Source organism: Perissodus microlepis, chromosome 1 (assembly GCF_051167445.1).
Source record: "Perissodus microlepis isolate ML-2025 ecotype Zambia chromosome 1, ASM5116744v1, whole genome shotgun sequence".
Classification (NCBI taxonomy): Eukaryota; Metazoa; Chordata; class Actinopteri; order Cichliformes; family Cichlidae; genus Perissodus; species Perissodus microlepis.
Window position 1 is genome coordinate 35,709,297 of NC_140461.1, and position 19,130 is coordinate 35,728,426.

Here is a 19,130-nt window from a genome sequence, read left to right on the forward strand (position 1 = left end):
TTGCAGCAGATTTGTGCTGCAGTACTTGCCTATCCTGCTACTAAAAACAAACAAATAAATGCAGGTTAATGTTAAGCAGCTTTCAAAAGTTACTAACGGAAAATAATACGTGGGAAAATATTTAGTAATAATTACTTGTTTAAACGAGGTCTTATTTTTCACATCTAAATTATGTCGTTTAAGGCTTGCTTTACTTCCGGGTGACGTTGACTGTCTAAGGGAAGATCATCCTATTTCTGCTAACGAACCGCTGCTAGATGTACCCCCATCATCACCACCACCCCTCCAGTGAAATAACTATCACATCATTGACAGTGTGACTATCACACCCATTTCAATAACTTCAGACGTGCAGCAGCGGCTTCGCTCCACGAAGAGCGACGTATAACGGGAGCCAGCGAGCTAACTCTGATGTTGGGCGGACTTCCTCCGAGCTCGGATATTTCTACGACGAGGTTAGCAGGCTAACTTTAGCCCCGTTATTGATTTCTCGTCACAGAAATGTCACACTGACACACAGCCTGTGGCGTGTATGTGTCCCTTATGCATAAAGACAGAACAATCATCATCCGTCGTCTTTGTCTTGCTCCATTATTGTTGACGTTTTAAGATTTTATGCTAAGGAAGCTAGCTAGGTAAACGCTGCTAGTTCGCGTTAGGCGTATGTTTAAGATATGCTACGGTAGTTTAGTGGTGACCAGCTGGACTGGATGCTACAGTTTTTGTTATACAGTGTAAATGTGGTTGGTGAAAAATCCACAGGGTTTGTCTTTAAGAGGAAGGTGTTTATGGCGCTGGTTCAAAACAGGCCTTTTGGGCATGAGCCCAAGGGATGCGAGGGTCCCCAGCACTGCACCTGCAAAATCGCAAATAGCTGTAGATTTAAAGGGGGAACGCGGGAGACCTGTACCCCCAGTAAGTAAAATATCAGTATCTACAAAAATCTCCTGAAATCGTCTGATGTTCAATCATTTCTGAGGCAGGACCCTCATTTCCCCATCTTAAATTGTGTTTCTCCCAATACTCAAGCGAAACCTTTGCTCACTGCAGAGAGAGCAGCTACACAAACGTGAAAAGGAAAGAAACAGCCCCCAAAAAGATTACACGACAACAGATACTCAAAAATGAACAGAGACAACAAAGGTCTGCACAGATTCACATCAGTACAATTATGTTATTATCTGTGACTCTGAATGCAGGGGAGAAACATAACAAGGAGAAAAAGGTTCCATTGCTATGAGCTTGACATCATTGTTTAGCAATGCACAACTGTCAGAAATGCATGCTGGGACTGACAGGCTGGGAGGCATGTTTCTCATTCTGGAAGTTCTTAAGACCAGTTCTTGTTGCTGTTCTTAGTGAAGAGAAGCAAAATGTTAACAACCACAAAGAAATCAACCAAAACTACTACAGATTTAAATAAATAAATAAAATAAAAAAAACTAAAGTAAGATGTAAAAATGACCCCCAAAACCACAAATGGATACACAGTGATAATACAAAAGGGCACAAAATGACCAGTAGTCAGAAACTGACTATAAACTGCTCTTACTCCTGAGAGGTGCTGACGGGAATATCTTTTCTCACACACACACACTGCAGCACTGAACATTTGTATGTATCACACAATGTACTTGCATGTGAAATTAGAGCAGGTCACAGTCTGGTGAAGTCCTTCCTCCTGCGTGTTTTACTCAGGCAGCACTTTCCCCTAAAGCAAATGTGGCATTTCCAGTTCTTTACAGTGCACCTGCATTGCGCTGTCCTGTCATGTGTTACATGTGAGAAAAGGCAACTGCACACAATTATTTGACCTGATTGAACCTGAATTGTACAGACTTTTTCTGAAAATCACTTTCAATAGCACGTTGATAAGTCTTTAATAGGGTTCCACTGTTAATCAGCTTTAATTTCAATCACAATTTTGGCCTCCCAGCATTAAATTAACTTGATTAACCGATATTGAAAATGCATACTTCACCAATATAATGCAAAGCAAAAGATAATCATGTGGTTCTTAAATTAATGCCAAAGATATAGTGAAGTCAACAGTGCTTTCGGATTTTATTTGGCCAAAGACGTGTCCAATAAACACCAGGTAACAAAGATTTATTGCCTAAAGATATGTGAAAGTCTTGTGCAGGTTTTGTTACTGCGCAAAACATGGGGAACTCGAGAACTCGGAACTAGAGGGAACTCAAAGCTGTTGAGTACTTTTCTGCAAGTTTTAATATAATATTTTTAATATTTTAATGAATAAACACCTTATATGTCTGTAAAGAAATTATCACGAATGCAGCAGAATATAAAATTGGAAGCCTTTGTGATAAGCTTTTTTTTTTTTGTCACATATACATATATTTTTTTAAGATATTCACGTGATGGAGGATGAATTTTATTTTGAAGTAACGATTTGTATATTAGTTGGAATGTAGCGTGACATGGATGTGGAAGCATTTATATGTTAAAATTCTTATGTTTATATTTTGGCCATAATCATGGAGCTGTAGTCTCTGCTTTAATCTAGTCCAGGTGATTTTCTTCCTCTGTGGATGACTGAAACTGCCAAAATTTAAAAAAGAAACCACTCGTTTACTTTTATATCAAACTTTATAAAAAAAGAAGGGAGGGGGTGCACATAAGACATCTAAAATTGGTAAATGCAAAGATCAAATAATATGTGAATGAAATAGGAACTTTGGTGAATAGCAAGATGAATTCAAGTATATTTACAAAGTGAAATGAAGAAGCATAAAAACTGCTCAGCTACCACAGTTTCTTCAAAAACACTTAGCATGTGATTTTTCTTGTGTATACTGTGTCTGGATTGTTGTGGTACAGCATCCAGCAGTAGTCGGCCATCATGCTACAATTCCTGAAACCTTGGTAGTGACGCTCTATTAACTGAATATCCTGATGAAAACACTCTCCCTGTTCATCGCTCACCATGCCAACATTTTCTGGAAAGAACTCAAATTGTGAGTGCAGGATGTGTATTTTCAATGACATGCGACAGCCCAGCTTCTGGTAGGAATCGAGCAGATGCTGAACTCCTTCCTTGTATCCAGGAGACTTGGGGATGTCCAGAAAGCTTTTGCAGAGCCACTTGAACACCACCCAAGCTTCAAACTCAACTGTTGAGAGAGTTTGTTTGTACCTTTCATCCTGCAAAACAGACTTGCTTTCTTCTTCTGGTGACTTCCTGGGAAGTCCTCATCATGGCGCAGGCAGTTAAGAAAGTTGTGAATAAAGTTCCTGCATTAGTCAGCGCCGCTCTTACATACTCCAAACCCCGGCTAGCGACTTTCTGGCACTACGCCTGGGTGGAGCTGGTCCCACCGAGCCCAGCTGAGATCCCCAAAGCCATAGAAGCTGATGGGGTGGCTGTAGCTCAGGTGGTAGAGCAGGTCATATACTGATCGGAAGGTTGGTGGTAGGGGTGGGCGATATAAACGATATACGATAGGAACGATATAAATTTGGCCAACAATAGAGATTTTGACTATACCGCTCTATCGCGATAGCGCATGTTGATGATGTCATCAAGCTGCGCCTGTTTTGGTCGAAAGCATCGCAGTGGCTACAACCATTATCATCTGCAAATTATGCCGGGCGACAGTCATAGCAAAGAGATGAAGCACTTTTGAAATATGGGGAAAGCCAAAAACTGCACTTTCTCCACTTCCGTAACATTGATTCATTAATGTTGAATTCTCTCGCAGCTGCTCTATTCCCATGTTGTTGCAGTATATTAATAACTAACCTTGTATAGAGATTGAAAATGTGACGTCATTCAGGGGCAAAACCACAAAGAATTCTGGGAACTCGTGGCAAGAGGTACTAGCGCACGCAAGCTTTAAATTGAAATCAGTTACACAGCGATAAAAAGAAACACAAAAAATGGCAAGAAGCTGTTGTATTATTAACTGCAATAGCCGGTCGCATGTCAGCCACGGGAAGAGATCGGTTGTTATCGGATTACGTCGTTGAAGAGAAATTGTTCAAGTCATGTTTCCGAAGTAATAAAGAGGCGACGGATGGCCTGGATTGCAGCCATTCAAAGACCAAATATAACGTCCCAGAACACTCCAGCTCACATGTTAGTCTGCTCCAAGCATTTCCACAAAGGTCAGTGTTTTGTAGTAGTTAATACGTCATTTTTCATAACATAATTGGTGATATAGGTTACAAGCAAGTCTGGCGCTGAACAGAAATTGTCGCGCTATGCTCCTTTGTTTATTGTGCATAAATAGTGAATTGTCCTGACACAATATTGCGTTTCGCTTCTGTTATTACCATGGTACATTGACAAAAACATATATTTTTATTCACAGGATAAAACAGTTGTTTTGTATCACTAATTGCCCAGTACGATTACAGCATACAATATTATTGTCACTTCTACATTTCTGTAACGCATACCAGAAATTATTTCCACTACTAATTAATTACCGTTGAGCTCAAAGGTCCTATTAATAAACGGTTAACGAATGTGTATTTATGAAGACGATTTGTGAGACTGGTAAACTTACCTTTGTTCGTACGGTGGTCTTTCGTTCTACACGGTGCATTTCAAGGTCCTGTACCCATCCGTCGGTAAACTGTACCTGGGCTTGTTGCAGTGACCTGAAGTTACTAAACTTCATGAGTGTATGCACTCACTCCAAGAACCGTATAATTATAAATATGAGCGTGGTGAAAGTTGGGCAGCACGCTAACGTCTTTTGTCCACTCTGTGTGCTCGTAAGGGTCTTACCCTTTCACTCCTTTGATTTTGTCCTCGTATATTTTCTTTGACTTTTCATCAAGTCTGTCTTTGTACGGACCAGCATTGTTCTCCTTCGTTTTGTACATTCCTTTTTTGGGGGGCAAAGAAAAACCAAGAAGGTATTGGAACCAGAGAATGAACGTTTTGCGGTGCTGCAAATTCTTGCATTTGATGCGGTACTTGGCTTGTTTTGCCACGAGTTTCCGGCATGCAATGCACGAAAGTCACGTGGTCTGTCAATCTCTATAGTGGATGATTAATCTCAGTTGTTCTCCTGACTGAAGTTTGGCCCGTGTATAGCATCCTGCTATGCGATTGCATTTGTCCCTGACCACCAGAATCCTTCACGTTAACTTTTATCGAGTGGAAAAAAAGTTGGCGTTCATCCTCCAGCTTCACTGTGCTAATGTTATGCTAACATAGCTGTGTCGCTAGCAATCACGTAGCACAACATTATAGCTGTGTCCCAAAACGTCGGCTGCATCCTTCGGAGGACCCGGCCTTCTCGGTCTACGTGGGCCAGGTCCTTCGAAGACCGAGAAGGCCGGAAGTGCGAGACTGTGAAATGGGACGGTCTAGCCTTCAGATTTGCGTCACCGCTGTGTCGGTGGAGTTTAATAAACTCGGCCGTCTGCTCCTTGCTATCTAAAATATAACAGGACACTAGCGTAAATTCTCGACCGTCTCACACTTCTGTTTAATCAGTTTTCTGTTTGACGTTTATTCAGCTGTGTGAAAATCCCGGAGGAACCCACCCGATGGATTAATAAAGTTTTATTTAATCTAATAACTTTGATCTCAGCCATACCGATTTACTCCGGAACAAATAAAACACCGAAAAAGGGTAAAAAATTACATTTTTAAGTTATCCGAGTGACTTATATATCATGTTTAACCTGAGTAGCGAAAGAGCGGGGGTCTGAAAACGATAAAGCCGGGAGTCCGCTGCTCTCGCCGGCTGGAGTGACCATTGAACCCTCCGGCTTGCTATCGAGTGGGTGGGTAACAGACATCTCCGAAAACGTCGGCACACTTTTGCAAATATGCGATGTCTTGATAACCAAGCAGATATTTGAAATTTACACAGCTACTTTCTCGTCTGAAAATATGTTAAAAGTTTATTTTGTGACCCAGAAAGATTAATAAGACTAATTTTAAAAGTCAGTAGCGGCCGCCATTGTTGGCAGCTGAAATTTGGCTGGGCCGCGCTATGAATTCTGGGATACGGTGGGCCACGAAGGATACACCCGACCCATCCTTCAAATTCGGGGAAATGAAGGACTCATTTGTCTGCCGCATTTGAAGGAGTCGACGAATTGGGACAGCCTTCGTCGCCTGGCTGTGACGTAATCGGCCTTCAAATGCGGCCTCCGGAGGATGCAGCTGACGTTTTGGGACACAGCTTATATACCAGCTAGCCCAACTTCAGTAACCCTGCAAACGCCACTGCTGTTTAGTTTTCTGTCTTCATTTATGTCGGAAGTGATAGCAGAGCTGTACGTTTTAATTAGTTTCAACAATCTCTCAGTCAGAACATGGTATGTCATGTTTAGGTGGAAACTAGCGAGCTAACTTCCTGCTGACTTCTAACTCCGTTAAATTTAATAACTTCTGTTTTCATTGATGCCTGGATGTTAAACTTAATTGTTACACCTGGTAAAGCAGCAACGCTGATGATTTTATTAAAGATTAAAGAATTTAGATCGTTTTTAACTCTGTGTTCGTTATTTGGGACCTGAAATGGACGGAGTTTTGGACCCAGATTACTCCGCGAAGCTTTTCACTACGGCAGCCGTAATTCTCTGACAATCCATCAAGCAGTGCGACTTACCAAAGTTGTACTAAAACATTTTTTAAGAGATTTCTGCACGCCCAAATCGGTTCAAGGTCAGTAAGCACAACCAGAATTCATACATAAGGCACACTCTCGATTTTTGAGAAAATTAAAGGATTTTAAGTGTGCCTTATAGTGTGGAAAATATGTTATACAGAAGAAAAGAATATATCGCGATATATATCGTTACCGCACATGCTTCAAATTATATCGCGATATGAATTTTAGGCCATATCGCCCAGCCCTAGTTGGTGGTTTGATTCCTGGCTTCCCCTAGTCTTCATGCCAAATATCCTTGGGGAAGATACTAACCCCAAATTGCTCTCCGATGCATCCATCGGAGTATGAGTGTGTGTGAATGTTACTTAGAAAGCACCTAGAAAAATGTGCTTGTGCGAATGGGTGAATGCACAAGTTGTGTAAAGCGCTTTGAGTGCTAAGAAGAGTAGAAAAGCGCTTTATAAGAACCAGTCCATTTACCATTTGATCTGCAGACCTATAAATATCCCTTCCTTGCATTCCCATCAAGATACCAATCACCTTCAGATCACCACAGATGTTCCACTGATGAGTTTTAATCGCAACTGATTCAAGCGGCATTTTCGTGTTGTCATAGGACTCCTTTAGATGAACACAATGGGCAATCGGCACGCTTGGTTTGGCTTTTCCGTTATGGAGTAGGACTGCCTTCAAGCTTCTTTGTGAAGAATCAATGAACAGACGCCATTCAGCTGGAACATGCTCTCGTGACAAACTGCTGAGGAGTCCATCATGACGATAGCACAGTGAGCCATCGGCAGTGAAGAACGCTGTCAAGTTATGACTTCGACTGCTGTAGTGAGTTACAGTAACACCCTTGGCAAGAAAATCCTTCTGCTTAAACCTCGAAGCAAGAAGTTCTGCTTTGTCTTTCGACAGGTTTAGAGCACAAACAAGATCGTTCAGCTCTGCTTGTGTGAAAGTCTCTGAATCATCATTGGCCATGTAATCAGGATCTGATGACTCTGGATTGTAACCAGATGCAGCTTGACCGTGTTCCTCGTCACCTTCTACAGAAGCTAATCCATCATGTGCCGGTACAGGAACAGGCAGTAAGTCATCATGAGGAACAGGCCTTATTGCAGATTCCAGACTGGGATATACAATTTTTTGAGAATCCTGTTGTATTCACGCGGCAAAGATAGGAATCGCTGAGATGATCTCACTGTTCCCGCCACACCATCGGGATTGCAAGTGGAATTTCGCAGATTTAGGCAGTCACGCAGTCCATTGGAACAACTGTTGCAGATGACATGTGGAGCCCAAGATTTATCCTGGTCACCCAGTGGATAAAGTACAACTTGTACATCTTCTTAAAGTCTGTGGTAATTGGGCGACGTCGTGAATGAACCGCACGTAACAGAAACTGTCTGGATGATTGATACAATTTCTAGGCATGGTAACAACTGAAATCAATCACAGTTAATGCAGTCTGTAACATAAAACACAGGGAACTGTCATTAAATCTGGCAATACGCTTATGGTTAATTATTCCAACTATCATGCAATATGTAACTAGCTTCATCACAGAAGCTACGCGCTTAAAAAAAACTAAACACAGATTTGAAATCGGCATGAAAAACCCACATAAACTTATCTCTGATGACTTTGACCTGTTGACCTGTGTTATTGTGTCCTTAATGTTATGCAGCTATCTGCCACCACATGGAAATGTTCATACATTTCCAAAGAGTCTGAGCTTTACTTTGAAGAAAGACATTGACCCATAGTTATGCGCCTCTTCTGTCTTCCTGCAGCTGGCGGCTCTTCATCCCATCCTACTGAACACCTTGCTCAGGGGCTTCACTCAGTCAGTCATTGTAGCTCTGTCAGTCTGCACGGCGACTGTGTCAGACCAGCCTGACAGCTTTCATCAGAGGCCACGAGCAGCCAAAGCCAATGGTAAGCACGGCTCGGGGACCTTAGAGCCGCATATTCTGGAGAGTCGGTGCGCTGCCTTCCAGTATCGAGTCAGCAAGTATTTAGAAGGAGGTGAAGGTCCTCGACTCGGATCCTCAAAGCTAGCAATGCCTGGCCCCACACCGACCCTCAGCAAAGCTCGGGTTTACACCGACGTTAATACACAGAAGAACAGAGAGTACTGGGACTATGATGCTCATGTGCCAAACTGGAGGTATATATATATACATGTTGGCTTTGTGAGAGCATGATTTTTTTAATGAATTTTTAATCACTGCCAAAGTGTTTTTGCTTTTCTCAGTAATCAAGACAACTATCAGCTGGTGCGTAAACTGGGCAGAGGGAAGTACAGTGAAGTGTTTGAGGCCATAAATGTGACCAATAACGAGAAAGTGGTGGTGAAAATCCTCAAGGTAAGCACTAGACTGACTTTTTTGCTAGGGCTATGTGTGTGTGTGTGTGTGTCTGTTTTTTACCTTTTATACCTACAATCTCTAATTTGTATTGTGGTAACATGAGTCTTCTCGCTTTGGCAGTTATCCATTTCTGAAAACCTCATCAAATCCACAAACATTTTTAAAATGTCTTCTGTTAAAGCTTTTCTTGGCACTTGCTGACTTTTCTTTGTCAGATTACTTTCTTTAATCCTGTCAAACCTTACATTGTACTCTGGCATCATCTATTGGTCAAATGGTTTATGAACAGGCTGTGGCATCAATTTACTTCTGGATCCCATCAGTCTGGAGAGAATGCCTCCCCCTCAGAAAACCAGTTGGTTGAATGTGTTTCTCTCTGGTTCCCACTGATCAGTTCCATTACTTAGTGGGGATGGTCGGTTGTAGTCCTGTTTCCCTGTATGACTTGCAGCAGGATGAAGGCGGTCTCTGGGACTACTGGGATCTGGCATCTCCCTGGGAGCTGCAGTTGCTGTTTTGGGGTGTCTGGGTCTCTGCCTCAGTTGGTAGCGGTGGGGACTGGGGTGGGTGCTGCCTAGCAATCTTAGGGTGTGGGGCCTGGGGTCCTTGTGGTGGTGGGTCCTGATCCCAGGCTGGGTGGCTGCCCAGGTGCCCGGGGTTGCCTGGTGTCCGGCTGGTGTCCGGCTGGGTACCTTCTTGCACAGGGTTGGTCTGCACCCCGTTGACTGCCTTGCAGTGTAGTGTGTGTTAGCGCACGTTGGGATGTCCGGTCTGCACCATGGGGCTCGTGGGTAACTGCAAGCCCATTGGGTGGGGTAGGGTGTCCAGGTGAGGGGAGCAACCGTTGCTGGGTGCAGCTCGTCCAAGACCCAGATGAGTGTGCCGTGTACCTTTTGCTGTGTGTCTGTTGTAATTGAGTGGTCTCTTTGGGCTCATCTGCACACCCCTGTGGTGGGGCGTGGGAAATGGGGTGCACACTGAGCCACTTGTTTGCTGCTTCTCTCCTTCTGGGCTAGTGCTCTAGTCCTCCTGGTCTTACATATCCCAGCACTCCCTCATACGGCACATTGTTCATACAGTGTCACAGTGGGTAGAGCAGTCATATGGGTGGATTTGCTGAGCCTGGTCATGGAGGAAGGGGTTCACCTCCCCTACCACTCCCCACTGGACGTTGCTGTTGCTTTGGGATCCTGAACTCAGCTCGCACCGGGGTGGCAGGCCTCTAGTGGGATTGGCTGCCCATCGCCTCTGGTCCTGGACTCCCACCCCTGCTGGGGGGTAGTATTGCTTCTCACCCTCTTTTCAAGTGTATTTTGTGACACATACACACTCACAAACTTTCACGCTCTTATTCACACACACACACACACACACACACCAAAGAAAGATTGATTTATGTACCGGGGCGATTGTGGCTCAAGAGTTGGGATTTCGCCTTGTAATCAGAAGGTTGCCGGTTCGAGCCCCGGCTTGGACAGTCTCGGTCGTTAAGACACTTCACCCGTTGCCTACTGGTGGTGGTCAGAGGGCCCGGTGGCGCCAGTGTCCGGCAGCCTCGCCTCTGTCAGTGCGCCCCAGGGTGGCTGTGGCTACAATGTAGCTGCCATCACCAGTGTGTGAATGTGTGGACGACTGGTTGTGTAAAGGGCTTTGGGGTCCTTAGGGACTAGTAAAGTGCTATACAAATACAGGCCATTTACCATTTACCTGTGCATTTTCAAGATTTTGTTCCAGGTGCTGTATTATTGTTTTTATTTTAAGGTGCATTAACTTGCGATGCATTGTGCATTTCTGTTTGTACCCTGTCGTTTTATTACACCCCACCCCATTTTTTCCCCCTTCTACTACCTGTCCTGTCTTATACATTATCAAACTGTATACCAGAGGAGCCTATAGAGAATTTATAGAGCTGATCTTGGAAAAACAAGTTGTTTGGCTCAACAGTGTATTCAGATCATAACTCTGGTTGCATAAGCTGCCAGACATGACAGGAGTTAACAAAAAAAAAGGCTGTGGCATCAACAGCCAAGTGAATGAGATACCCAACACTTTACCAAATAACTATGCAGTTAATGCTACAGAAACCCTTAAGTAGAATATAAAGATAAAGAAGCTAAAGAACATAAAGAAGCTGTTGATGATCTAGAAAAAATCAGCAGGAATATTTAATAAGTAGATATTTTTGTGCCGTGACAAGCTTTTATTAACACATGATGCACATGAAGGTAAGTTCAGTGTTTATGTGGTATCACTTTATGGTTATTGTAGCAGCTTTATTGTAACTATTTCTGTCATCCACAGAACATTTAAACATTTTAAATGAGCAGCATAATGTTGGAAATACTGTTGGTGTGTGTGTGTGTGTGTGTGTGTGTGTGTGTGTGTGTGTGTGTGTGTTTGGATGCCCAAAGATGGATTCTCTCAGCAGCGCCCTATTTTCATTTCCACTTATTTCCATTGTGCTGACTGTGAGTGTCCATCTCTACTCAGCCTGTCAAGAAGAAGAAGATCAAACGGGAAATCAAAATTCTTGAAAACTTGCGAGGAGGAACCAACATCATCCGCCTGGTGGACACGGTCAAAGACCCGGTGGTGAGTTGTGAAAACCGGCAGCTGCATGCGTGCGTGTGAGCCATGTAATCCAGTCATGCTTGTAACTCAGTGATACCTGCTGTTCTCCTCAGTGAAGCCATGTGTTGTCCTCTCTTTGCAGTCCAGAACACCAGCGCTAGTCTTTGAGTACATCAATAACACAGATTTTAAGGTACTCAAGTTTGGACTACCAGCAGGGTTACCATCCATGCAAACACGTTGATGTCCATTATTAATAACATGCATAACCCTCCAGTTAATGCTCCACATGTGTAGAGGCCAGCTGCTCACGTCAGAACACTTTTTATACATTGATGTCTCTCGTGCGGTCCACAGGAGCTTTACCAGAAGCTGACAGACTACGATATCCGTTACTACATGTATGAGCTTCTAAAGGTAATATTACTTTGTTTTCACATGTAAACTGATCCTCACTTTTCAAAGTGGAAGTGCAGAGTACCACTCTTCAAATGTGCTGCGGTCACTGAGGGACTTCCTAATTCAGAGTGTGAATCTGTCGCCACAATGGGCCAGCAGCAGAGCCAGGATTATATCTAATGACACAGCACGAGTCAAATATGAAAGCATCCTTGGGACAGTTTATCCAGGAAGTTTTAAGTAAAGTTATAAAACGACTGCTAAACACTTTAGTTTAATAAAAACGAAAGCAAACTTTGTAAGTGTTAAACAGCCTGCACTGTCACATGCTAACACACAAGTCCATATGGACCGCTCCGGGAATACTCACTGATGATAGAACGTCGTTAAACATTCATTCAGATAAGCTGTCCTGAGCATTAGCAGACAAAGCAGTGGCCTCAGTGCTTTTATTAATGCTATCTATGAAAATGTTGAATGCGCACAACCTTTGAATTTGAATGGGACGGACATGGAGGGGAAAAGTGACTTTTGGAGGTACATTTGGATGGAACGCCACCACGATAAGTAGCTCACTAAGCCTGTTCTGTGTGTTCTTCAAGGCTCTGGACTTCTGTCACAGTATGGGGATCATGCACAGGGACGTGAAGCCGCACAATGTGATGATTGACCACCAGCTGAGGAAGGTGCTGCTGACGCTTCTATGGGTTGTTTTGTATGCTGGAATGTTGGCGAGTTGTGTGTCTGCAAACACTTGTAGCCCTTTTTCCATTAGGACATACTTGGCTCAACTCATTTTCCATTACAATCGAGTGCTAGCCACACGACATCATTTGTAGTCTAGGCGATGTTACACCTGCTGCTCAGTCTGTGGTTTTTTTGGGTGACGGGTTCATTTTTGTGAGGCTTTCCATCGTTTCCGAGTACTTAAAAAAATGGCAGTTTTGATTTTCGTGAAGGAAACACTCCCATACCCCGTCAAGTGACATAACTGACCAACCAGTCAAACACATGCTGTCTGTTGATCGCTTGGAACCCCGGCCAAGTGGGTACTATAAAAGTACCAGATACTGGCCCCTAATAGAAAACCCTAAAAACCATGTCGAGCACTGCCGAGCTGAAGTGAGTAGGTACTAGTGGGAGAACGGCTAATACTTGAGCTGTAACTTTGTCAAACCACAATGTGAACCTTCAGAATGGTTCAACAAGACACTGTGTGTAATGTTGTCATTTCTGTTTGTGTGTGACAGCTGCGTCTTATAGATTGGGGTTTGGCTGAATTTTACCATCCCGCTCAGGAATATAACGTCAGGGTGGCCTCGCGCTATTTCAAAGGCCCCGAGCTGCTAGTGGACTATCAGGTATGCTTCCACTCAGCAGAACACGGTCACCTGCCCGTCTCAGTTTTCTCTGAGCTCATTTTTAGTTGTGTGTTGTTCTTTCAGATGTATGATTACAGTTTGGACATGTGGAGTCTCGGCTGCATGTTGGCCAGTATGATTTTCCTGAAGGAACCGTTTTTTCATGGCCAGGACAACTATGACCAGGTGAGAGAGACAACATGAAGTGTTTTTTTCAGAAATGTGTGATCCTGCAGGTCAGACACAAAAATGCTTTGGTGGGTTATACTTATGCTTTTGAACTATAATAAATTGTAAGCCAATAATAATACATAGTAGTGACCTGAATATAAGCCGTGTGTTTTCTAAGAAAAATCCAGACAGCAGTGAGTCGAAGGAACTGCTTTAAAAGGAGCGACAGCTTGTTGTGTCAGCCTCCACTTCATGCTCTGAAAGCTGTAACTCAGACATTTCTACACTAACTGTAACAACAGTTCACTCAATTAGGATAAAACGGCCAACAGATAACATTTTATTTTTAAAAGGTCAGAGTTCAGGTCTTGATGAACAGTGATGTAAAAAGCCACTGACTGACTGTGTTGTCTTGGTTTCTGCTTTCATAAACAGTGTCTTCTGCTGTGACAGTGCACTGACATATTTGAGCCATTAGGGGGCGCACTAACGTGGTATGCATCTTGTTTTCCAGCTGGTCCGCATCGCTAAGGTTCTTGGCACCGATGAGCTCTTTGGCTACCTGCACAAATATCACATAGAACTGGACACTCGCTTCAAAGACATGCTGGGGCAGTGAGTATCGCTGACTTCCGGTAAAACTGCTGAAACATATTCAAATGTATTGAAAGCAGCTCACACCCAGGCAGCTTAACTAGATGTTAATAGTCACTTGTTTCCAGGCAAACACGGAAACGCTGGGAGCAGTTCATCCAATCAGAGAACCAGCACCTGGTGAGTCCAGAGGCTCTGGACCTGCTGGACAAGCTGCTGCGCTACGACCACCAGCAGAGGCTGACGGCGGCCGAGGCCATGCAGCACCCGTACTTCTGTTAGTACCGTGCGAGCTGCAGCACGTCTGCAACAACAACAACAACAACAGCTGCCTGCTGAAATAATGAGTCACAAATCTGATTTCACTCTCAAGATTATACGAGCTCTTCTTCCATTTTATCAGTTAACTCCATTCACCAAATATAAAGCAGCAATGTGTGACCACAGTGGCCAAACACACAGTAACCTGAAGCACCAGCAGGCCGTTCGTCTTCAGCCTTGTGGACCTGATCTGATATTTTCACTCGATCAGCTGATACTCCTTATGATGCTGACAAAGCAACATTTATATTAAAATACTTTACTCGTCTTCCAGAATCATTGTTTAAAATCAGGAGAACTCTTTTTTTGATCATGTAGAAATTCACTTTTCAGTTTGCTTTTTAAAAGATAAAAAGCAAAATGTCTCAGTCCACATCAAAGCTGTCTGTTATGTGGACTGATTACAGATGCATGTGCACTGCGTGATTATTAGTACAGCTTTTCACATCCAGGGTTTCCTTTTTCATCCTTACACATCTGCACTCTTACCTGGGTCATAAATTATACATAAAAAGGGGGGGGGGGGGGTAAATAAGGGGTGGCATCATCTAAATTCATTATAAAAACATTAAGAAAGATGGTGCAATTTGAAAACAAGGACAAAAGTAAAAAAGCGAATAATAACTGGGTTAGAAAAATCCATCAACACAGAAAGCTACAGTGACTTAGAGTTATGGTTTCTCTCACGTCTCTTTCTGTCTCTCAGCTTCTGCTCTTTCTGTGTCCATAGGAAGGATAAAAGATTGATGTTGTTCCAGGTATTTTGGCCACTGGTAATCAGGTTGTGATGAGGAAGTGCTGTTTTTAAACATGACGTCATTTTAAAAAATTTAACGTGACCCATAACAAGTGACAGCCCGTGCACTCATCAGCAGAGTTTACAGAATTCAAGTTGTGTTTGGCCACATCTGCGTCTGCTTTCTCTCCCTCTCTCTGTCCTCCTGCCTGAAGACGGCCTAAACAAACGACAAGAAAGCTCACGGAAAACATTTTGTGTTTATGTCTCAGATCCTGTGGTGAAGGAACAAGCAAATGCCAACACAGATGGCTCAAAGGCAATAAGCAGCTCCAATGCAACATGATACCCAGAGAACAGGTAAGACACACAACAATGTATAGAGATGTAGAGGTATGCAAAAGCTTGGATGTGCCACTTCACATGTCATGCCAATGCGTGTGTGAATGAAAGGCTCACTGTTGGCTTTTGAAGTGATTACAGCCACTGCAGCACGCAGAAGCTACGGGCTTTCCTACAAATGCTGATGCTTTAGTCTGAGTCTGTTTACATATTATTTCTGTGAATGTTAAATATCAACCAAAAACGATTCAAAAACAGCACAAGTCGAGCTTCTTCAGAAGGGACCTGAATTTTTATCTAGCAGCACGTAACGTGGTCGTGCATTTGTGCTTCAGGCTGTTTTCTGCATGTGGAAGCAGTTTGTTGTCACCAGGGGGCAGTGTTAGAACATCTTGCATCACCAGGGGTGCAGATGTATGTTCTTGTGTTCCTTTAGTTTATTTCCTACCACAGTGAGCACAGTAATCAATAAAGACAAAACAACTACTTTGGGGTGATGTAAAACTAATGTTTTTTATTTTTGGAGACATTTTAATCAGCGAGCGCAGTGAAGAGTAGCAAGGAAGCAGTGGAGGAAGGTGCACCTCAGCCTGTTCACTCTGTGAGCTGGCATAAGGCCTGAGACCAAGATTCAAACACTGTAAACTGAAACTGCAGCCAACAGCCTGTCTACACTGTTGTTTTGAAATCTGATGATTTTGTTCACCTCTTCCTCCTCATGTTGACCATCACTGTTATCTTTCCTCTTCACCCGGCACCTTCACGCACTCCATTTAAGACAACTCTGGTTGTCTCAAATTTAAGACAACTCTGGTGGTCTCAAATTTAAGACAACTCTGGTGGTCTTAAATTTAAGACAACTCTGGTGGTCTTAAATGGAGCTTCTTTATTTACGCAGACACCCTGTGGTGACCCGGGAAAGACTGCGGAACATTACTGGAAAATTTTAGGATGATTTTAAACTACCTGACTCAAAATAAAATCCTTCACGAGCCAAAGTTATTGTTCCTTAAAATAAAAAGCAGCAGCTGTGCATCAGCATTTGTAGACAGGCTCAGTATGAAATATTTGCTGCAACAGAACCTGCTTAGACAAAGCCGGCCTGTTATGAATATCAAATAGTGTCCTTTTGCTTGTGTTCTGCTTGCTCACACCTCTGTGATTACAGGATGAGTTTTCAGTATTTGTTTTTCTGTCCATTCAGGAAGAATCTTTATTACCTCAACTTGTGACCTTTTCGTGGCAGAAACCTCTGCCTCCACATCAACAGCCATACTGGAGCAAGATGTCAATTTTGCAGCACAAACAAACACGCACGGAATAAACTCCTCCCAACAAAACCCTGGGAATCTGCGCTGCTTGGTCTGAGTCACAAATAAATCAGATCTGGAATCAGATCTGACCCCTTCACCCTCCTCTTCCTCCTCCTCTTCCTACCTGCCAACATCTCCACTTGTTTTTAAAATGAGCAAAGTGACTTGTTGGATGGGTATCAAGCTGGTGTTATTGCTGTGAAGACCTTTGTCGGTTATTGCAGCGACGACTTCAGATCCAGTTGCAGGTTTTAAGCACTGAGTGGCGTGGAGGCTCTTTTCTGCTATGGATAGAACAAAAGCTATATTAAAAGAGAATAAACCATTTTTATTTAAAGGTGTGTCTTTTGGACTTTTATTGTCTCTGAACTGAAATTTATCTTCAAACACTATGGTCCACATCGCTCAGACCTGGTCTCTAAAGATTAGTGTAGCCAGTAGGGCTGTGCGATATGACAAAAATCTAATATCCCGATATAAGACATTTATCCTCCTGACAACGATATAAATCACAAAATGTAATATTTTCTGTAAATTCTGTGAATCTCGGGCAACTCACCTTGCGTGAAGTGTTTCCAGCTGGGTGTCGTGTAGCTGGACTCTAGTGTTTTAACCGATGCATGAAACGATACATTTTTAGACATAAGTTGAAAGAAAATGGTGGCCGTTACAAATTTTGAGTCTAAGGTTTATTTTTTAGCACCTGACGGCTCTTTTTTTTTTTTTTTTCTTCTCATCCGTAAACTCTCTGCATACTCTTTCACTTGATTCAGTTTATTTTGAAAAGTCAACAGGATCTTGAGCTTTATTGTGAAAGGTTTACATGGAAAACAAACGAGCGGACAGCAGAGCCACGCTAACGCAACAATGACTAGCGCTTGTCGTCCATAGTGTGGTTATATTAAATATAAGAGAAAGAGAGAACTTTAATAAATTAATATAGCCACTATAGTGGCCATCAAAACCATGAAAAAATATTGCTGTAAACAGTTTATTTTATGACACCACGAAACAGACGATAGCGTAAAATGAAACGATTGACGTTTTTATATCATCATCCGATATATATCGTTATATCGAACAGCCCCAGTAGCCAGTAACTAACTCAGTCCTTGGAGGCTACTGTACCTTATTTTTGTTTCTCACAGGACTGCACAGAGTCCTGACGTGACAACTAAAATAACTGTTTATAAGAAACGCTAAGACTAATCTTGACTAACTAAAAAGTTAGTCACGATTCTTCCTCTTCGGAGGAAGAATCATGTTCCTCTGCCTTCTATGATTCTGGCCAATGTCCAATCTCTTAGGAACAAAACGGATGAATTACAAGGAAATGTGCTTCATCTACGGGAATACAGGGAGGCTTGTCTGATGGCGCTTACCGAGACGTGGCTGACCGATATCAGCAGCTTTGGGACCCCTGTCAGATTGGATCAGAACTGTGGAGTAACACGCAAATCCCACGGAGGAGGTTTGTATATCAACCAGGGCTGGTGTAATAACTTTACTGTGTGGGAGCGGTTGTGTCTTCCTGACATCGAGCTCCTTTCAGTATCTGTCAGGCTGTTTTACTTACCGAGGGAGTTCCCTCAAATTTTTGTCACTGTTGTTTACATTCATCCTAAAGCTGACGTTAAAGTTGCCGCCGATGCCATTTTTAAAGTGGTACACAATCTGCAGACTCTCACCGGCTGCTCCTAATTTTATTCTTGGTGATTTTAACAATTGTAATCTTAAGAAATCACTGAACAATTTCTTTCAATATGTCACTTGTCCTACAAGGAATAACAAAACGCTGGATTTGTGTTATGGACCAATTAAGGGGGCATATAAGTCTGTGGCCGGACCTGCGCTAGGTTCTTCGGATCACAATGTTATTCATCTCCTCCCTGCTTACAGATCTGTGATTAGGAGGGAGAAGGCCTGTGTGAAGCGGACTAATGTCTGGACAAAAGACAGTTGTGTTGCCCTTCAGGGGTGTTTTGATTGCACTGATTGGTCCTTGTTTCAAGAGAGCACTTCTGATTTGGATGAACTCACTGATGTGGTGTGTAGCTACATCTCTTTTTGCAAAGACTCTGTGGTTCCAGTCAGAGAATTTAAGACTTTCCCTAATAACAAACCGTGGCTCTCTAAAGATATTAAGGATCTGATTCTTAAAAGGAAAATTGCTTTTAACGAGAGAGACGTTCCCACTATGAGAATATTGAGGAAGGAGGTGAGGGCTGCAATAAAGATCGCCAAGATGAGGTACAGAAATAAGATTGAGGCAGAACTCAGCAGTAACAACCTCAAAAGAGCTTGGCTTGGTATGAAAACAATGGCAGGGCTACAGACGAAAGGTA

The 19,130-nt window shown here is 42.9% G+C and overlaps 1 protein-coding gene across 2 annotated transcripts; it reads left to right on the forward strand.

The window, feature by feature from the left end:
- Positions 1–344: 344 nt before the first annotated feature.
- On the forward strand, positions 345–17,122 carry LOC146394194 (casein kinase II subunit alpha'-like). Of its 2 annotated transcripts, none has more exons than XM_084917649.1 (13): positions 345–455; positions 8,399–8,775; positions 8,863–8,974; positions 11,468–11,569; positions 11,691–11,741; positions 11,906–11,965; positions 12,550–12,633; positions 13,198–13,308; positions 13,393–13,494; positions 13,994–14,094; positions 14,202–14,350; positions 15,403–15,490; positions 16,677–17,122. In XM_084917649.1, the coding sequence occupies exons 2-12, from the start codon at positions 8,669–8,671 to the stop codon at positions 15,474–15,476; spliced, it is 1,053 nt and encodes a 350-aa protein (XP_084773775.1). In that variant the 5' UTR covers positions 345–455; positions 8,399–8,668; the 3' UTR covers positions 15,477–15,490; positions 16,677–17,122. The 2 variants fall into 2 exon arrangements, with proteins under 2 accessions (XP_084773775.1, XP_084773697.1); XM_084917571.1 differs by lacking the exon at positions 345–455 and adding an exon at positions 7,536–7,693.
- Positions 17,123–19,130: the final 2,008 nt, after the last annotated feature.